The sequence below is a fragment of the Plectropomus leopardus genome, chromosome 22 (genome assembly GCF_008729295.1).
Source record: "Plectropomus leopardus isolate mb chromosome 22, YSFRI_Pleo_2.0, whole genome shotgun sequence".
Lineage (NCBI taxonomy): Eukaryota > Metazoa > Chordata > Actinopteri > Perciformes > Serranidae > Plectropomus > Plectropomus leopardus.
The window spans coordinates 7,722,061-7,740,774 of NC_056484.1; the positions used below are offsets into that span (position 1 = coordinate 7,722,061).

An 18,714-nucleotide genomic window follows, 5' to 3' on the forward strand; every position below is an offset into this window, starting at 1 on the left:
GTGTTGAAAGGCTTTTAACAAGATGAGGATTTATGCTAATATCAGACCGTTGACCGCTCATAATGTCGGAAATATCATCGATCGAGCCGAACTGTCTGCAGCCTTTTGACAGCCGTCTATTGAACCCTTCAGACCTGCCGGCACATGATTGATCACATCTATAGCGTCAATCCAACCACTATTGATTGCTTCTACTTTGCTTACCTCTTGTTATTGGAAAGTTAACCCTTTGAGTTGTGCTCGTTATGGATTCCAGCACTCCTTTGCGATCGAACTCCATGGCAGTGGTGATTCCCCCCGGCTGTTCCTCCACGGGCCCTGACCTGGCCTCGGAGAAGCCCGGGTCACTCTGAGTGGGGTGAGTTGCTGTGATTGTGGCCTCTCCAGCATGGAGGGTAATAGTCGAGTCTGGTGGTTTTCTGCCGAACGTGGTTTGTGAGGACGTTGGGCGAGTGTGTCTGCTGATCAGAGTGGTCTTTACCAGTCCTGGTGTTGTTGTTGTGGTTTGGGCTGCGGCCAATGTCAAGGCAGTGGGAACTGTAGTTTCTGGTGCTATCGTCAAAGAAATCTTTGCTGTAAAAGCTTCCTCGTTAGCAGCGTGTTCCTCCGGGAGGTGTTGTGTAGTGGCACCCGTGCTAGGCCCGTCTGCTCCTGCGGTGCCCCTCGGTGGGTGGGTATGTGTTGCGTTTTGTTCAGGAGTGCTTGTGCTGGTGGGACTGTTGGTGAACAGAGTGTTTCTGCTTGTGGGAGTGTAGGAATCTGAAACAAGAGTATCATTGTCGCTCTGTGCTGCGCTGCTGTGTGGAGAATCTGATGTCGCTGTGGGAAGTGATGCTGTTCTTATCGTCGTCACGCTGGCTACGAGCCCCTGAGTCAAAGCAGTGGGTGGTTCAGAAACTTCAGTAATGCTCTCTTCCCCTGAACCCGAGTGTTCTTGCAAACGATTGATTGGTTCTATCAACCCTTTAGCTGTTGTGGTCAAAGCAGCAGCCACTTCCTTCTCGTCCGAGCTCCCATAAAACAGGATACCGAGCGATAGCGAGGGAAGCGAAGGGAGCTTTGGCAGAGACGGGGTCCACCAGTAAGAGCTTCTTCTGTTTTCAGGTGTGTTTTCTCTTGGTGGCGTCGGTCCCCAGAGCGCCTCTTCGTCAGCCACAGCCTGCCTGTGAAGTAGTAAAAAACACCAGAAGCAGAGAGCCAAGGTCTGGAGGAGGCGAAGCATGCTGTCGACGGTAGCGCACGGATCGGTCACATGTTGTTCTCCATTCTCCTGCTCCCTGGGGCGGGTTTGGCAGGGCTCTCTGGCAAAATGGCCTAAAAGACAAGAGCACACAGGACACAAAGTGACACACTTTTCATCCACTCTCTCGGTCGGCTAAATTTGAGTTGACGAAAACTTGATGGAATTTGCATCTGTTGGTTTTTCTTTTCAACAAACTTTTTTGGAAGGAGAGGGTCAGTTTCTCACAGTGTGACCTGCTTTTTAGCTGTTTTTCCAGACCGTGAATCAAGTATAGAAACTATGCCACCCATTACAAGTGTCTGCTGAAGTTAGCAGGCTAAAAAAATATGTCAGCCGCCACAAATCACAACAAGAACTTAAGTATTATGGACACCCCACAATTAGTGGTGTCCCGTTAGATGTGGTGGTCAGTATTTATGTCACGCTGTTGCTGACATGCATGCTGTGTCGCAGCGGTTGGGCAGCTACATGGGATGACCAATTACAGAACGTAAAGAACTCCGATCCATGTGTACTCTATTTGGTCAAGACATAATGTGTGTGAGGAGGGTTGGGGGAGGCTCGTGAAGAATTAGGGCCCAACATAAGAATGGAGGGACCTCTTTTTCTTTTGTGGAGCGCCGAGTGGTTCAAAGTCACTAGCCTGTTGCCTCAGTGAAAAGACTGGAGCACCAAAAGAATTTCCCCTGTGAACAACAACCTGTATGCTTTAGCTGTACTTAACTCCCCCCCAGCTTTGGCCTTGCTCCCTTTCAATCTCAGATTTATTTGTTCTTTAAAGCAGAGCAAGGACGATCTGTGGGTTTGTGTGGGAGAGAAAAAAAACCCATCAATATTCACAGAAATCCGCTATCACAGTAAAGATCTTTCCAGCTTCTCTACCATGCTTTCATTCTCTTCATGAGTGTTATTTCACACCTTCTCTTCTTTGTCAGCCTGTTCTTTTCTTTGACAAATCTATTTACAGCCTACTTTTTTCCTTAATCTTCTGTCTTTTCCTAATCATCAGAACAAATGTTGGCACCGCATGTTTTTGCAGACCATGGAAATATAAATTTGCTCATTATTATGTAGCAGATACATTAAAACTTTATGTTCTCTGGTTAACATTGGATTATTATTGGGCACACAATTTTTGCTGGAAATTCTGTGATGTGTTACAAAAAAAAAAAAACACCCAGGTTTGGTGGAGAAGTTGCTGCAGAAAACACGGTGAAGTGTTTCTAAAAAACACCCAAATTTGATGTCAAAATCGCGGTTGGGATTGCCACCATGTGTCGCTGAAAAACATCCAGGTTTTGTGGCACAAAAATCAACTGGTGCTGATTGAGTGTTGTAATTTTCATAATTAAAATAAAACGCAGATACAGAAGAAGCTCCCATAATCAGCCAGGCCGATAATCTGTCATTCCTTAATATACATGTAATCAGAATTACGTCTCTTTGGAAATGTTGATATGATACACATGAAACAAACAAATGTAACATTTCCATGGTTTGCAGTGTGACGCAAACCTTTTCTTCTGGTGACCTGATCATCTGTCTATTCTCTCAAGTTTTTGCTTTTTTCTTTCGTGCCCACACTCAAAATCAATTAGCCACTGCCATGTGAGTCTCAGACTTGCTCTCACTGATCAGGAGAGCAGGGACTTTGCCTGCCGTCTCCCCCTCCGTTCCCACCTGAAGGGATGAAACCAGCCTATATACTCACTCAGATGCAGAGATTTGAAGACTGACTACTGGTGGGAGGTCAAACATAGAGCTTCCCACACACTCTCTAGTTTTAGCATTTTGACTGAGCGGTGTGAAAATCAGTTTCCAATGAAGTGAGGTTGTTTATAGATGCCTGTGAGCTCCGGCGTGCACCAGCCAGCCCACACACGGTCACATTTCATGCATGCAGAGATGTGATTGTAGATGACTTCGGATCTGACTGCATGTTAGCGCAATTGTGTACTTGCTCGCCCACATTTACTGTTCTGTAGTAGCAACACACACCCACGCATGCACACTTTGTTGCCTTCTTCAAGTTATTTTATCAGCTATTTCTAAATGCTCACATAAAGGCCAATAATGCTGCCACGAAAGAGAAAGAGAAAGATGTATTGTTGAAAACTTTATTATTCAGTATAGAGACGTTTTAATTAGTTTTGAAGCTTGGGGCAAATTATCTTCCATCCTTGATTGCCTTTTTGTTGATTTGATGCATAGCTGATCAATTATTTAGACAGTAGGGGATATGTATAATTTATTTTGGCTAACATTCTCACATTTCACTTCACTGTAGCTCAGTTTCATGATAAAAGGAAACTCGTGTAGCGCACAAAACGCTTACTTCACTTCAGTATATCTTCCAGCGTGTTTTAAAGTTTACGATTTTAAAACCACTCAATCAAAAATATTTTCACAGGCACAGTATCTCCTTATATCTTGCACCACAGGAGCAGTTTTAGGCAGAGTTGAGTGTTCGCCCTCCCGTTCTTTCCAATCACTGAGGCAAGCAGAAGACTTTTCCAGTCTTACTTTGTTTGATTTGACTCAAGTAGCATAGCAGATGGTATTTTGTTGATGGCTGACTCATCTTGTCATGGCACACATGCAGACGGCTTTAGATGCTTGAAGATAGATCGTTTCAATTTTCCACCTCCAGAAAACATAGCTGAATTCACTGCAGCCTCGGATTGATCACCACATTGCAATTATCTACCATTTTTAAAGCCCCAAAGGGGAATGTTTTTAGTTGATCTAACATGGACATTTACACATTACACATTATTCCTAGATCCCACTGTAGCTCCCAGTACACTGTAATGTTGCTCTACAACCTGCAATAAGTGGATGGGTTTTTTTGGCAACCTTTGGGTCAATAAAATGAACTTGTCAACAATTAGTTGTATTATTAGCTTATTTTGTAGTCATTTTTCTAGTCACCTGAATTTAGGTCAAAAACTCCCTCCTTCTGAGTGTATCTTTTGAGGTTTAGCTGCTAAATGCTCCACTATGTTCATCAGCAAGTCACTAACTGTGTCTGTGTGCCGTTTTGTTGCCGGGTTGGTAGTGTACAGTGGGTTTACAAAAGCTTTTTGCTCAGAATAGCTGCCCACTGCAGCTGAAACAGGACAGTGAGATCAATAAGAGTGACTCAAAACTTCAAGGCTGCAGCCCAAAAGCCCAAAACACTAAGACTCTCCATAATAATTGCATAATAATGAGAAAAGCATCCTGAGAAAAGATGATACCACGCTCCCTCTGTGTGTGTTGTAGTTTGAGCTTCTATGTTTGTTGTTGTGGTAGATGGTTTTTTATTATTCCAAATGCCCGCTCCTTCTTGAATTTCTGACTATTACCATCCATTCCTGCAGTTTGTGTGTCTAGCCACCGCTCTGCTCTGCACTCACACAGCGGTTAACACTGATATTAGAATTGAGTTACTGTAGACATGTAGCATCCACCCTCCGGTTTCCCTTTGGTTCACACTGTAAGCTCTTTCAGCACTGTTGTTATTGTTAGCACTGTTTATACTGTTAGCATTAGTTGTTAGTCGCCAACGCAGCCACCTCCATGTTGAGAGCCGTGAATCACAGATGAACTCTGAATATCGTTAAGCACTGTAAACAAAACACTTTTTGTAAGCAATGCAGAGCTTGTTTAGCCTCTCGAGCACTCCATTAACCAATTGCATTTTTTAACAACCACCGAGCAAACAAATTATCTTCAACAGTCGCCACTAATGAATCAAAAACCACACCACAGCTTGTGCTTTACTCTCACTCCACAGTGGGCCTTTAACTTTCTTGTCACCACATCAAATACATGCCTGTTAGCGAAGGCATTGTCTGGCTTGACAGGCAACAGAGCGAGTGGAAAGGAACTATAAAAAGTGTCTGTGGGGAATTTACAAGTCCCTGCTATTATTTTGCTGGCGTTTTGTCTTGCTGCTCCTGACAAAGACGGGCCCTGCCACTGTAGCGTGCTCAATGGAGCAGAGACGGAGAGGCAGGAGAGAAGGGCAGAGTGCAAAAGACAAGGGCGATAGAGGAGAAAGAGGGAGAGAGAGACAAAGACACTATATTGACATTCAGTTGTGGCATTTGTAGTCCAGGAGCGTAAACTGTGCTGCAGCCTCCCTGATGCTCATTTTGGTTTGTTGCCGGAGCCTCTTTTATTAACTCTGTAAACAGACTCTTGTCTTTCAATTAAGTCTAAGAAGCCCCCGCTCGCTCGCTTCTCCATCAGCCATTCTTGATGTTAGTCAGCCCCCAACCTGCTCTAACGTATTTCTCTGTGGAAAACGCTTTATTCTTTTTTTAATTGCAAGACAAAATAAAACACAAAACAACACAAAGACAACAAGAACGATGAATATAAAACTAGATACAGGCCAACAAATTAAGTTTAGTCAGGGGGTAACAAAGATTGGGTAGGTTTTTGTGTGTGTGTGTGTGTGTGTGTGTGTGTGTGTGTGTGTGTGTGTGTGTGTGTGTGTGTGTGTGTGTGTGCGTGTGTGTGCGTGCTGAGTGTGTGTGTGTTTGTTCGTGTGTGTTAGGCCTATACCCTGCTTTCTGGACAGTTTATCTAGAAAGGCTCTATCATCAAAAAAAGTAGACTTATATTAATCTCGCCTTTACTTTGTTACAAACAAATATAAATATATATATATATATATATAAATAAATAATGATAATAATAATAAGTTAAAAAAGAATCTTTGTTTATTTATGATGGTGATGATTCATATAATTATGATTGTGATGATAATGGTGATTATTACTATTATTATTATTACTGTTGTTGGAATAATTTGGCTTGTTAACCAAAAGTGACATTGTTTATGCAAAAAAATAAAATAATAATCACATCACAATACTACTACTACTACTACTACTACTACTAATAATAATAATAATAATAAAATAATAATAATAATGATGATAATAATAATAACGTCAGGGGGAGTGTCCCTCCCATCCGCCGGCGCTAAAGCAGGATCAGGGCTCCGATAGGGAACTGCAGAATTGGTCAGCAGGGAGAGTGCAGCAGGGTCAACCAGGTTATTGTTTCATTTTGTAGTTGTTGGTATGAAGTTTGGGCTAAAAGTTTTTGTTGTTACAACTGCAGTTTCCATATGGTATTTATGTTGTAGTAGCTCTTATAATATTATTTTTATTCTTTAAGGTTGTGTGTCTTCTATCTGAATAGTCTGTCCAACTTTTGGTCGCCCTCAGAGCCTTATAGGCAGGAGATGTCCTATTGAGGACTTGATTTTTAAAAAAATGTCTCCTAGCCCATGTGGAAGGGGCCAGTTTGTAGGGAAAATGCTCTATTCTAAATAAATCTGACGCCAATATGACAGAATTACAAGCCCCTCTGTGATCACGTCAAGGTCACTTTGGTGACACGAGGGATGAAGAGGAGTAGAAAGGAGAGGGAAAGATAAAAAGACTGAATTAGAGGTGTGTGTGTGTCTCCTGATTGAAATGGAGAGGCTCTGCACTGAGGGGGAGTCACAAATGGAGACGAATTGACTGCAACCCGTGTCATTACTACTTAACAAACTTGCTATGAGCACGGGAAGGCGTGTGGATCAATGCCACAGTGCAGGATAATGGAGTAATTTACCTCCCTGCAAATGGCTACTGTTGTGGGTGACAGTTTTCTGAGTCCGCTGTGTGGGCGTGCATATTATTTACAAGCACTAGTTCCTACTATTATTTCCATGGTTATATGCCTTGTTATTTACATGTGCATCCTCCCACGTGCTGCTGTGTTCTGCGTTTTCGAATGCAGGCTTTTAACACCACGCAGGTCCCATCTCCCATCTAAGGAGTCAACATATGGCTTTTTCCTGTTGTCCTCTCCTGGCTTTGACGCCACGCCGGGATGTCAATACTGCACAGATTCAATCTGACTGGCCCCTTTAAGCCAGCAGGGATTTATTCTGCATAAAGCAGTACATTTGAAGGGCTTTATAAAGCGTAAGGGAGCTTAACGTAGCGAACGAGAGTCTGACTTTCCATATATCAATCTGTTGTCGTTATCGTGGCAAATTCTTGTGACAGTCTGAGAAAGAAGGTAAACAACCAAGAAAAAAAACTACAGTTTTAGATGATTTATGTCCTAATTCGACACACACATAAAGACCCGTTTGCTGTTTATGACCTTATTTATCTCCTTCCATGTTTCAGCATTCATTTTACGGTTGATTCACTTTATCGTTATTTACAACACCACAATACTAATATCAATAAATATTGATTGGATATGATATGCTATATCAATACTGTACATTAAAATGAATCACTCATGTTATTAGTATTCTAGAGTACCATGTTTTTATGGTATGCCTGTATATTTTATGCCCTGCTACTGCTCAGTTTGTTGATTAATACGAAGACACAGACATAAGTTGTCCATTTTAATGCAAACAAATTTTAAAGTTCAAATTTTAGGATAAAAACATTTTTTTTGCTCTCTTGCTGAAAGATATATAAAATAAGTTGTACCTCCATCATATCTGTTTGGTAAATTTGAGCTACATACAGCTGGTTAGCTTCGCTTAGCATAAAGACTTGAAACAGGTTGAAACAGCGAGCTGGCTCTGTATCAGTGTCTCTGGGAAGTTACGGCTTCCAGCCAAGAACTCGTTTTTACAATCTTGGGCATTTTCCAAACGGAGGAAATGTTTCAAATTTCAAAGAGCACCTCTTTTTGTGTCCACATCACATTGATTGGTCGAACATAGCCAATGCAGCACCAGCAACTGTAATTTTTAAAACTCTATTAGCCGTGTAAACAAAAGACAACAGTAAATTCTGCTTGTAACAAAAAAAAGATGGAAATAAAACCCAAAATAAATGGATTGACCGTGAAGTCCAGACTTTACTAAGCATATATTTTGTTTAAAATTTGACTCGTCAAAGCAAAAGTATCGTTGCTAAACAAACCACTGGCTTGCTTACAGTACGTCACTTTAGCATTTCTATTGCCGGCACAAATTCAAAGAGACAAAAAGCCCTTGTAGTTCTCGAGAGAGATCCCCAGTGGGCAGTACCCTTCAGGTAGTCCCTAAAACTGTTGTTTATTTGAGTACATACTAAATAAACGCAATATATTGTGTTATTAGTGATGTTCAGAGATGCAGGCAGGCAGACTTTGTTACCTTTGAACAGGGCCAAGCTAGCTGTTTTCAGTCTTCATTGTAAACTAATTCAATTGAATTCAGCTTTATTGTCATTTCAGCATACGTTTGTTGTGCAGAGCAGAATGAGAGATCTAAGGTGCAAAACAAAGAATAAATATCATCATGAGAAGACACTGTACACTAAAAAAAAAAAAAAAAACACTAAAAAACTACTATAAAAATAGATATTAGCAATAAAAAGACTTAAAACAAACCACAGTCCAAAAGAATACTAAAATAATAATCATAAAATAATAAAACAGTTTAAAAGTGCCCAGTATAGTTATAAAGATAAAATGTGCTAAATGACGTGTTAATTGGCAAATGGCTGTAGTCTTATGTTTACCTGAAGGATGTTCTCATATAACCCTAATCCAAAGAGCAAATCATTGTCCAAAAATGTCAAACTTTAAGCATAAAATGCAAAAAGTACACAGACCTGTGTAGATACGAGTGTTTTTGATTTATCAGTTCCTGTTTCAGTAACTGTATTCCTCATTTGACATCGTTTTCAAGTTGGTTCTCCCACTTGTGACAGATCCAGATAGAAATGGTGCAAACAGCTCCAGTCAATAGTCCCTGGACATTATTGACCATAAAGAGAGACGCCCTGATGTCCAGGAATAGACACACCTCTGGTCAAATGAGCAGCATCACAGGCAGGACTCGAACAGGTTACGTATGTCCTGAAGGCTTTACAACCAAACAACATCCTGAGTCATGCTATTTAAAAACAAGATTAAAGCCTCGCTATCTTAATCGGTGGGGTTCCCTCGGGTGATTCTTTGACATGCCATTTTAAGAACCCAGTTTCCACATGCAGAAGCCCGAGCTCTGTTAATAACATTTTCTGGATTTTCATTTCTTAATGAAAACTTGAGTCAATTTTTCCTTTTTCTCAGATTAGTTTGACTCCCCGCACTACTTCCACGCCTCTTATAATCCACCTCTTTAAACCCACCACTCTGACCACTCATGAAACATATTGCCCATGCTTCAGACTGACATTAATTGTGGCCGGGCTAATGCTTGTGTTAGCCCCGAAGCTGATGAATGCGGCGAACCTGCCGATTACAAAGGAGGCTCTCAAATGCAGGCGTTCCACCGGCTGCCTTTGCCATGGTGACAGCTGAAGCCAAAGACGTCTTGCTAATCCCTGGGATTTGAGCACCTTTTGGACTCCGCTGTTCCGCTTGTGGGAGTGTGCTGTGCTCACATGCAAATGGCCAGTCACACACACACACAAACACAATCCATGCTTGCAGGAGCATTTGCCGGTTTGCAAACATCAAAACACACACATGCATGTGTTCTGTAAACATGGATTGCATAATCCAAGCCAGATTCTCATGAAAATTACAGATGTTAACCCTTATGATATATATCAGTTTTTTTTCAGATGACACTCCTAAAATAAATACACCTGCCAACATTTCTTCTGTGCCTATATATTTACACTCAATAACTCCCTCTGATCTCTTTAATCCTGATTTTAATTAGCATCAAAGCACCCAGATCAACCACAAGCCCCCTACATGTGTCAAAGGAAATACAATATGTGTGTGTATGTTTACCTATAGCTGCAGCTAGAGTGTGTTTCTCAGCGTGTAACAGCATGCATATTGGACCCACACATCCCTGTTCCTAGATGCAGAGCAGCTGATTAACACACACATGCAGAGAGAGAGGAAGAGCTCTGTGTACACACAGATGAAAACGTGTCTTACCTACAGATGTATGGAAGAAGATGAATCCAGAGCCAGCAGTGTGTGTGTTTGTGTGTGTGCTGCAGGAGCGACCGTCTTTCTGAGCCAGTTGAGGTTCGTCTGTGTGGAATTGAGTTCCAGTCTCCCTCCCTCCCTCTCTCTCTCCCACTCTCTCTCTCTCTCTCTCTCTCTCTCTCTCTCTCTCTGTTTCTCTCTACCTCCCTCGCTCACTGCATCAGTAGTCCACTGTGTGGCTCCCGTCACAATGCCTGTGGTCACACCTCACCGAGCAAATTGTTCATTAGCGGAGATCAGCCAGTGCTGCGGACACTGGGAAACAAGAGTTGTGCAAACTGATGCTGAATATTACATATGCAGGCTTTTTTACACGCCTGTATGTGCACATACACACAAGCTGTAAGCTGGTAAACATCTGAATACAGCTGTTTTGAAGCACTATTTTTAGACCTAATGTAACTACATTTAAAATGCTGATATAGACCTTTTTTTTTTAGCTCTAAAACAAATTGCTTACTACTACTATGAATAAAAATTACTTAACTTAAATAGCTAATTCTAATTTGTTACAACTTGGGTGTTGTTTGGTAGTTTTCTCCAGACCTTTTCCACAAAGCTACTTATTTGGTAAACTACTTGCTGTATTTGCACCAAGCTGCAATCTCTTGAGCTGAATATGAATGTGGAAGTGCCAGTTCAAATGCAGTGGTTCCCAACTGATCCAGTCACGGTGAACAAATTTCTCCTTAGTCATTAGTACAAGGTCTGTACATAAGAGGAATTACCACATAGTCAATTTTATTTCACAACATGTAAACAACACAGGGGCTTAGAACACAATGAAATAAAACATATTGCAAGAATTAAGAAAAAAACTTAAAACTTGCTAAATGAATAGCACTGCAACCAAAAAAGAAGTGCATATTGCCTAAAAAACAGTCTAAAAAATGCTGTAAAGGCACGGCGTGTTAGAAACTATCTCACTCTACAAAAGAAAACAGCACTTAAAAGTAAAAGCTCACTGCCGGAAATTCACTGTACCTCAAAATAAAGTGTGCTTTTTACAAACTTGACATGTTCGTAAGTCACCCACCAGCTGGGAACCACTGTTTTAATGACCACTAGAGGCCTGCTCCAGAAGAGAGTCAATCCCTATAGACTCTCGTCCAAGTGTGGTCACCTCAAGTCACTTTTGACTCCGAAAATCCAAGCTGGCAACAGCCAAAATGTCCAAAAACCAATGGGTGACATTACAGCGGTGATGTACATTATTTTTATATAGTCAATGGTTGTTACTGGATGTTGGCCTTGGACATTAATCATTAGGTACAGAATTGTCCTATATGATCATTATTCCTAGGGATACAGAGCTGCCAAAACCACAAAATAAGACCCATATTCTCCTTAAAAGCATCTGGTTTATTCGTTTCTATCCCACCCTTCTCAAACAAAGAACAGATTACATCAACATCCTACAAAGTTTCCACAAACTTGAGTAGACTCACCTTTGACACAGTTTGACACAGAAAGGGCGACAATGACTTATCTTAGTTTGACATCTAAGGTGTCCAATGGATGGAGGGGGTTATTGTTGTGCTCCGACTTTAGCACAACATTCCCCCACATCTTTGCCTCTGTATGATCCCCAGGAATTTCCTAAATATAGAAACAATCAGCAAACTCTGAGCCCAAGGAAACATAATTTCCTGAGCGGTCCTGCCTGTGATGAAGCCCCCTCCCCAGCTCGGCTCAATCCCGCTAGCACAGGCAACATCGCCTTAATAACATATTTGACCTTGACTCTACTTGCTATTCTTACCACCTTTACTTTTACCCCGGCGACATAAAAGCCTACACGGCTACTTCTTCCACTCTGAAGTCAGTGTATTGTCATGTTTTTATATAGAATGATTGTTTTAGATTGTCACATTTTTTGAAGATGTATATCCTCAACACTTGATATACATACTCCATTATTCTGACCTTCAGAGTTATTCAAGACAGCTGTATGCTAATGCCGTGATGCTGCATGACACAAAATGTATCTCCCATACCTTTTGAAACCTGGATCGACATCAGCGTTCTTGTGTTGCATTTGGATGCATTTAACAAGCATTTAAACCTTTAAACTGCAGCACAATGGTTTGTTTTTACTTTAAAAACACAGTTAAAAACAGGCAATCAGCAAGTCAGCAAGACATGTCCTGAGATTTGCAAGAAATTAGGAAAAAGGTGACAAGAAAAATGACCTGAAAAAGAAAAGAGAGACAGAATATTATTTAAAAAATTAACAAAAAACTAGCAAAAAAAAATCCAGAAAATGGTGTTCATAATTATATATATTTGAATTTATGTTGTAGTCATGTCTCGTTTGTTTGTTTTTTACCTTTCTTTATCTGTTTTGCAAATTTTTAGGTAATTTTCTTGTAATTTTAACACATTTCTTATCATTATTTTGTGTCATTTCTTGTTTTCTCCCATTTTTTGGAAAAATCATTTAGGTTTCGAAGGGTTAAAGAGGGATAAAGCCCGGTCTTTCATGGTTTTGATGCTTAACTATAAAGAATCTATTTTATGGTCAAAGAAATAGTCTAAATATTGCACAAGGATTGTTAGAAGCCTGGTTTTATGCCATGGAAGAAATCAAATCATTTTTGTAATAACTGCAGACACACAGCCCACAGGCTTCATTTTAACAACAGTGAGGGATATGAAAAGTAAAATTAACTCCCATTCTGATCTCAGGACAGACTGAAATATTTTAGCCTTATGAAGTTATGAATTTGGGGCAGGGTAGGGTGATCTTTAAACTGTGCTCGAGGACAGCTCCAGCAACAGACGAGTATGTGTTCTAATTAAAGATCTTTAGTCCCCAGCTCAGTCTTTATTTATTCATATCCTCATACTGTTCGTGTTTTCTTTTTTCTTTTTAAATTCCTTTAATTTTTCATTTTGTCTTTGCAGTTAGACAAATATAAGACATAACTGAGGGCAGACCATGTCACAAATATTTTATATTAAACAAATACTTGGGGGATAATACATGAGGATATGTTGTCTTGCTTCAGTTATCTCCTCAGGTTTTCCTTGAAACAAATGTGAATACAGCCCAAAACACAAGTTTCTGGCCATCGGGGTGGAAATAGTCAATCATTCCATTAGCTGATCAGCAGAAAATTAATCAGCACCAAAAATGCCAAATATCTCCGAGTCCTAGCCTTTCAAATGTGAGAATTTGCAGCTTTTTTCTATTTTTATATAACTGGCATTGAATATCTTTCGGTTTTGGTTTGTAAGTTGGACAAAACAGTTCATCTGAGGACATAACCTGGGCTTCTGGGAAAATGTGATCAGAAGTTTTTACCGTTCCTTGACTTAGTAGAGAAAATAATCAAGAAAACAATCGTATATTGCACATCTAATGACAATAGATCGTTTATTTCTACTGCTTCCCCCCTGCTGGGAGTTTATTTAGCTTCCACAGTACTTCACCTCATCAAAGAAGTTCCAGTATCCAGTGATAATGAAAACACTTCTAATTCAAGATAACCTCTGTGGACCGGATCATGCACTTTAACACATATTCCTGCGTTATCAGTGTGACTAATGGCAGTGGACTTCAGTGTGTTAAAGGGACATTTTGTGCTTCCTTGGGTCTAGCTGGCGTCTTAGGGACACAGTGAGGCCGATCACTGTCCTCTAGAGAATACTAAGAATTCAGTGTGTGTGTCTGTGTGTGTGTGTGTGTGTGTGTGTGTGTGTGTGTGTGTGTGTGTGACTTCTCATTGATGTCCTCTGCTTGTACAGTCGGCTGGCTCTGGCACACGGAAAGTGCCAGACAATGGCAGATTGTGGAGGTCAAAGAAAGTTTCTTTGTGTTGAAAAAAACAAAACAATGGAGTCTATCAATAGTTTATTGGCTCTGCCAGCTACACAAATCCTGTCCAGAGCCCTTTATAGTGACAGCAAGGTCAAGACCACAAAATCCCCAAAACCTTAACTAAAAGGGTTTTGTACCCCCTGGTCTCATTAAAGGAGACATCTCTTGGAGGTTATGTCTGTCTGCAGTGTAGATGCATGCCTTTCTGCCGGCATATGTTAACATCTATGAACATTTGTTCATTATGTTTCACGTTTTCTATAATGGTATTTTACTGAGTTGTAAACAAACTGAGGCATGCTATTAAACTGGATTTTTAATACATGGGGCGGCAGCAGTCACGGTGTAAATGCGACCTTTGGAAAAATCCATGAAGACAATCTGACTTGGGGAGAAATCCAATACACACTTGGAAATTCTTAACAAGCAGCATCCATGTGTGTGTTTCAAAGCTCATTTCTTCTGTGTATGTGTGTGTGTGTACTTTAAGCTCAATGAAGAGTTGTGTGTAAGTTGTGGTGTGTTTTTGTGAATGTGTTCTCAGTCGGCCTTTCCGGCACATTTGATACAGCTGATTAGAGCTGCTAGATGAGTATCAGAGATGACCTTGGTGGACAAATCATCTGCATTTCCTTGAGAGATAAAGAGAAAAGCCTCTGGGATAAATAATGTGCCATCAGTACTTTGCTATCACCGTAGACTTCTCATGATACTGAAGTGTGTGTCTTTCATGAAGCAATTGTGACTCTGAGAGCTCAATGTAAAGATTCATTTAGGCTTAACATGAAGCTGTTTGTCAAATCTAGATGTTCGCTGGAGGCAGATTTTTTTAAGGCACAGCTCTGTGAATTTTCTTTTCTTTGTTTTGCAAAACATAAGCAAAAAAGGAAATGAGCAATGTGAAAAGAAATGTTCCACAAATTGCAAAATTTTTTTAACAAAAGCTAGAGAAAAACATCTAGGGAAAAAAGATTTGATTTAATTTAACATAATTTCTGAGTAGTGTCCTGGGTCATTTCCTGTTCTTTCTTTCTTTTTCTTTCTTTCTTTCTTTTTCTTTAAACTTCTAGATGACTCAGAACCAACTATTCTCCATGCCCATTGTACACCAAAATAAACAATACAGCTAATTGTTCAACACAAAACACCAGCTAGAGGTTTGAACTGGGATCTTGGTGAAATGTGGGCTTACCATCTGTAATCAATGACTGTATGTTTAATACATCAGCTCTGTGCACCTACTGAGGATATAACGTGGTTTCCATACCAATATGGAAGATTGATGGGATAAAAAAAGCTTCTCCCTCAGACGACAGGTGTCACACATAAGCTACAACAGCCTCTAAGCATGTTATGAATGCAAATCACAGCCCTCACATGGAGAGGGGGGAAAGATGGATGAAATGGATGGAAGGAGGAGGGAAACTGATGGGTAAGACGGCAGAGAGATAAAGAAATTGTAGATGAACATGCTTAGTGTGGTGTCAGCTTTACTTGCTTGTTCCGGGAAAGATTTATATTATATAATGTTTAAAGCAGCAGTAATCAATATTTTTACCATAAAACTTAAATTAATAGCCTGAGCTATTCATTGCTCAAATCACTGACCTCAACAGGCTTATATTTGGGACAAGCATCTTTATGGGACAGGCTTTTATTTCCTTTCATACAAAACTGTTGCTTAGCAAAAATGGTAAATACAATAAAATTATTTATTTTTACTTTTTTGAAACTTGGGCAAATTGGCTTTATTTATTCATTCATTTATTTTTTTAAAAAAATAGCAATGAGCAACAAATGAAGAAATGACCAAGAAAATTACTTTAAAAAATGGCAAAAAAAATTGAAAAAGAAAAAAAAAAACATGAAAGTAAAACAAAAAAACAAGAAAGTTTTTTTAAAAGAAAGAAAATGTCCTGATAAAAAGATTCTTAGTCTTATTTGAACATTAAAGCAAAATGTTCTAGTCGAAACTCAAGCATGAAGCTGAAATTGAGCATAATGGGTCTCCTTTAATACCATTGCTCTGGTTTATTATGATTTACTGCGCCTTGCAAGCATGACTAACCATGACACTGCAAAATGTCCATATGTTTCCTATGTTTTTCCTATATGTTTCCTGCAAACTCAGGTTAACCCTTTGAAACCTGGATTGTCATCAGTTTTCTGGTGCCTCTCCCAAACTAAACTAAATCTTTGAAACAATGAGCAGAGTTGTGTGATTTTTTATTTATTGTTTTAATGAAAATAGGAAATAAGCAACTTTGCATGAAATGTCTCTCAAATTGCAAAAAAGAGTAAAAGCTGACAAGAAAATTGCCTTTGAAATTAGCTAAAGAGAGAGAGAGAATAACTGGATATTTTTGAAAATAAATGAAAAAAATATTATTTTATATTAGCACCTTTTCAGGTAATTTCCTGTGTTGGTTCTCTTACTTTTTTTGGCTAATTTTTCTTATATTTTTACCAATTTCTTTATAATTTTTTGGTCATCTTTTTAAAAGTTGCTCAAACCAGTTTCAGGTTTTAAGGGGTTAAAAAGTAAACCCTACATGTGTTTCAATGCCTCAGACATGCATGGTGTCATTTCATGCTATATGGATATAGGAAAGCATGTGATGCCAGGAGGAAATGTGACAGAGACGAGTGAGAGGAGTTAAAAGGAAAAACTGGGGGAAAAAGCAGGAAGCTGCAAAGGAATTTCCACACCCTGATGTGGGAGGACTCCTCTCACCCAGAGAACAGAGAGGGCATATTCTCCCCTTTCTCCCCTCCGCCCCTCTTTTCTTCTCTTCCTCCCCTCCCTCCCAACCTTCTCTCTTTGCTCGGACAATAGGGGCCTCGGTGAAACAATACAAAAAGGAAAGGCCAGGGGTTTGTGCGGCAGCAATATGGGGGTGGTCTGAGGTGCTGAGAGGGAAGACGGGTGAGAGAGCTTTACAGGGGGGTCAGAAGAGAGAGATGGAGGCTTTGTTTTGCAGGGAGAGAGCGTTCTGATGAGAGGAATGTATAGAGAAGCAGCAGGGATTGGGTTTTTTTTTCAAGAGGTTGACGTAAGATGTGGATAAGAGTTGTAGGGTGGAGAGGGGCAGCGGGTGCTGAGGGTAACACAGGCGCATGGCCTAGGGGGCGAGGGTTATGTTTTTGTGGGACTTAAACAGTTTTCTGCCTGAATGAGTCTGAAAGTGATCATGCTGAGCCAGGCAAAGAAAATCTCCGGCTTTTTCTGACATACACACACACCAGCTTGAACACAAAATCAAATTGTTAATCACTCACATCTTTCAGCTCATTGTTTTGACAAAGTTGGTGAATAGCTGATAAAGCTTTTAGTAGGTATAGATCATTATGGCATTGTTTATCATTGAATGTTTTTGTTTTATTGACTGGATGCTGCTATTTAAGGATGAGGAGATTTCATGCTACACTATCCCAGTTCTCCATTGTCTAGCAGGTTTCTATTTTTGCAAGACATTGACTACATTTCCCATGACAATTGTGCCACCAAAAACAGTATTATTTGAAAAAAATCTGTGTGATTTCTAGGTGCCATTATGCAACCAAAACCTGTTGATTTTTTCCAGCATTGACAGAGTTTCCAGTAACAAGTGGGCCACCAAAACCAAGTGTATTCAGGGACACATTTGTGGCATTTCCAGCACAGATGCTTTTAGTGTCACATTGGCAACATTTCCAGCTGCAATTTGTCACCAAAACAAGATGTTCTTCAGTGACGCATCTGTGGTATTTCTGGTTGTAGTTGTGCTACCAAAAACATTTTTTTGCATAAAATCTGTGGCATCTCTATCTGTGATTGCGTGGCCAAAACCTGTTGAGTTTTTGTGACACTGACAGCATTTACAGTGACAAGTGGGCCACCAAAACTGGATGTTTTTTAAGGACACATCTGTGACATTTTCAACTGCAACTGTTCCACCCAAAAACGGGTGTTTTTTAGCAACACATTGGTAGCATTTCCAGTGGCGATTGCGCTTCAGAACTAAGTGTTTTTTGGCAACATTGGCAGCATTTCTAGCAGTGATTGTGTTAACAAAACTGGGTGGTTTTAAGCAACACATTGGTGGCATATCCAGAAGGATTGTGCCACCAAATCCTGGTGTTCAATGACACATCAGCAGCCTTTCCAGCTGTGAGTGTGCCACCAAAACCATTTTTTAACACAAAACATTGGGGTCATTTTCAACGGCTATTGTGGCACCAAAACTGGGTATTTTAAGCCAAAACACCTTTTCCTCACTATAACTGAGTGGTTTTTGTGCCCACGTAATCACATGTTAACCACAATGTTAATGAAACCTACATTTTTAACATATCTGTTGCATAATAACTATTGGTACACATCCATGGTTTGCAGGTGTACAATGCAACATTTGTGCTGGTGATTGGGTTGCCAGGATACCAAAAATCAAGTCACAACTGGGATATTAATGTGCATGCAAGTGGAAAGAAACCCCAAAATAAATTCAACTATACTAGGTCTTTTCTGCGCTCATACCGAAGGTCAAACATAAAACAGAAGTACTGGAAAATATCAGGTAGTGTGTGTGAATGTGCATGTGTCTGTGTGTCCGTGTGTGTGTGTCCGTGTGTGTGCGTGTTTGTGTCACTAGGGGAAGGTGCAAATGACAGCAGAAAATAGATCCAGGAAAGAAAAAAAGAGAGTGAG

At 40.2% G+C, this 18,714-nt stretch overlaps 1 protein-coding gene across 3 annotated transcripts in view; it reads right to left on the reverse strand.

Annotated features, from left to right (window-relative positions):
- Nucleotides 1-10,234, reverse strand: part of prrt4b (proline rich transmembrane protein 4b) — a 30,304-nt gene extending 20,070 nt beyond the window's left edge. Inside the window, exons 1-2 of one of the 3 annotated variants that reach the window (XM_042511017.1) lie at nucleotides 10,155-10,234; nucleotides 205-1,314 (exon numbers count right to left, since the gene is read on the reverse strand). In XM_042511017.1, the coding sequence (XP_042366951.1) occupies nucleotides 205-1,222 (1,018 nt within the window). In that variant the 5' untranslated portion in view covers nucleotides 1,223-1,314; nucleotides 10,155-10,234. Of the gene's footprint in view, nucleotides 1-204; nucleotides 1,315-8,862; nucleotides 8,951-10,150 lie in introns of those variants that run through there. The other 2 variants (XM_042511016.1, XM_042511015.1) reach the window with 2 other exon arrangements.
- Between the last annotated feature and the right edge of the window lie 8,480 nt (nucleotides 10,235-18,714).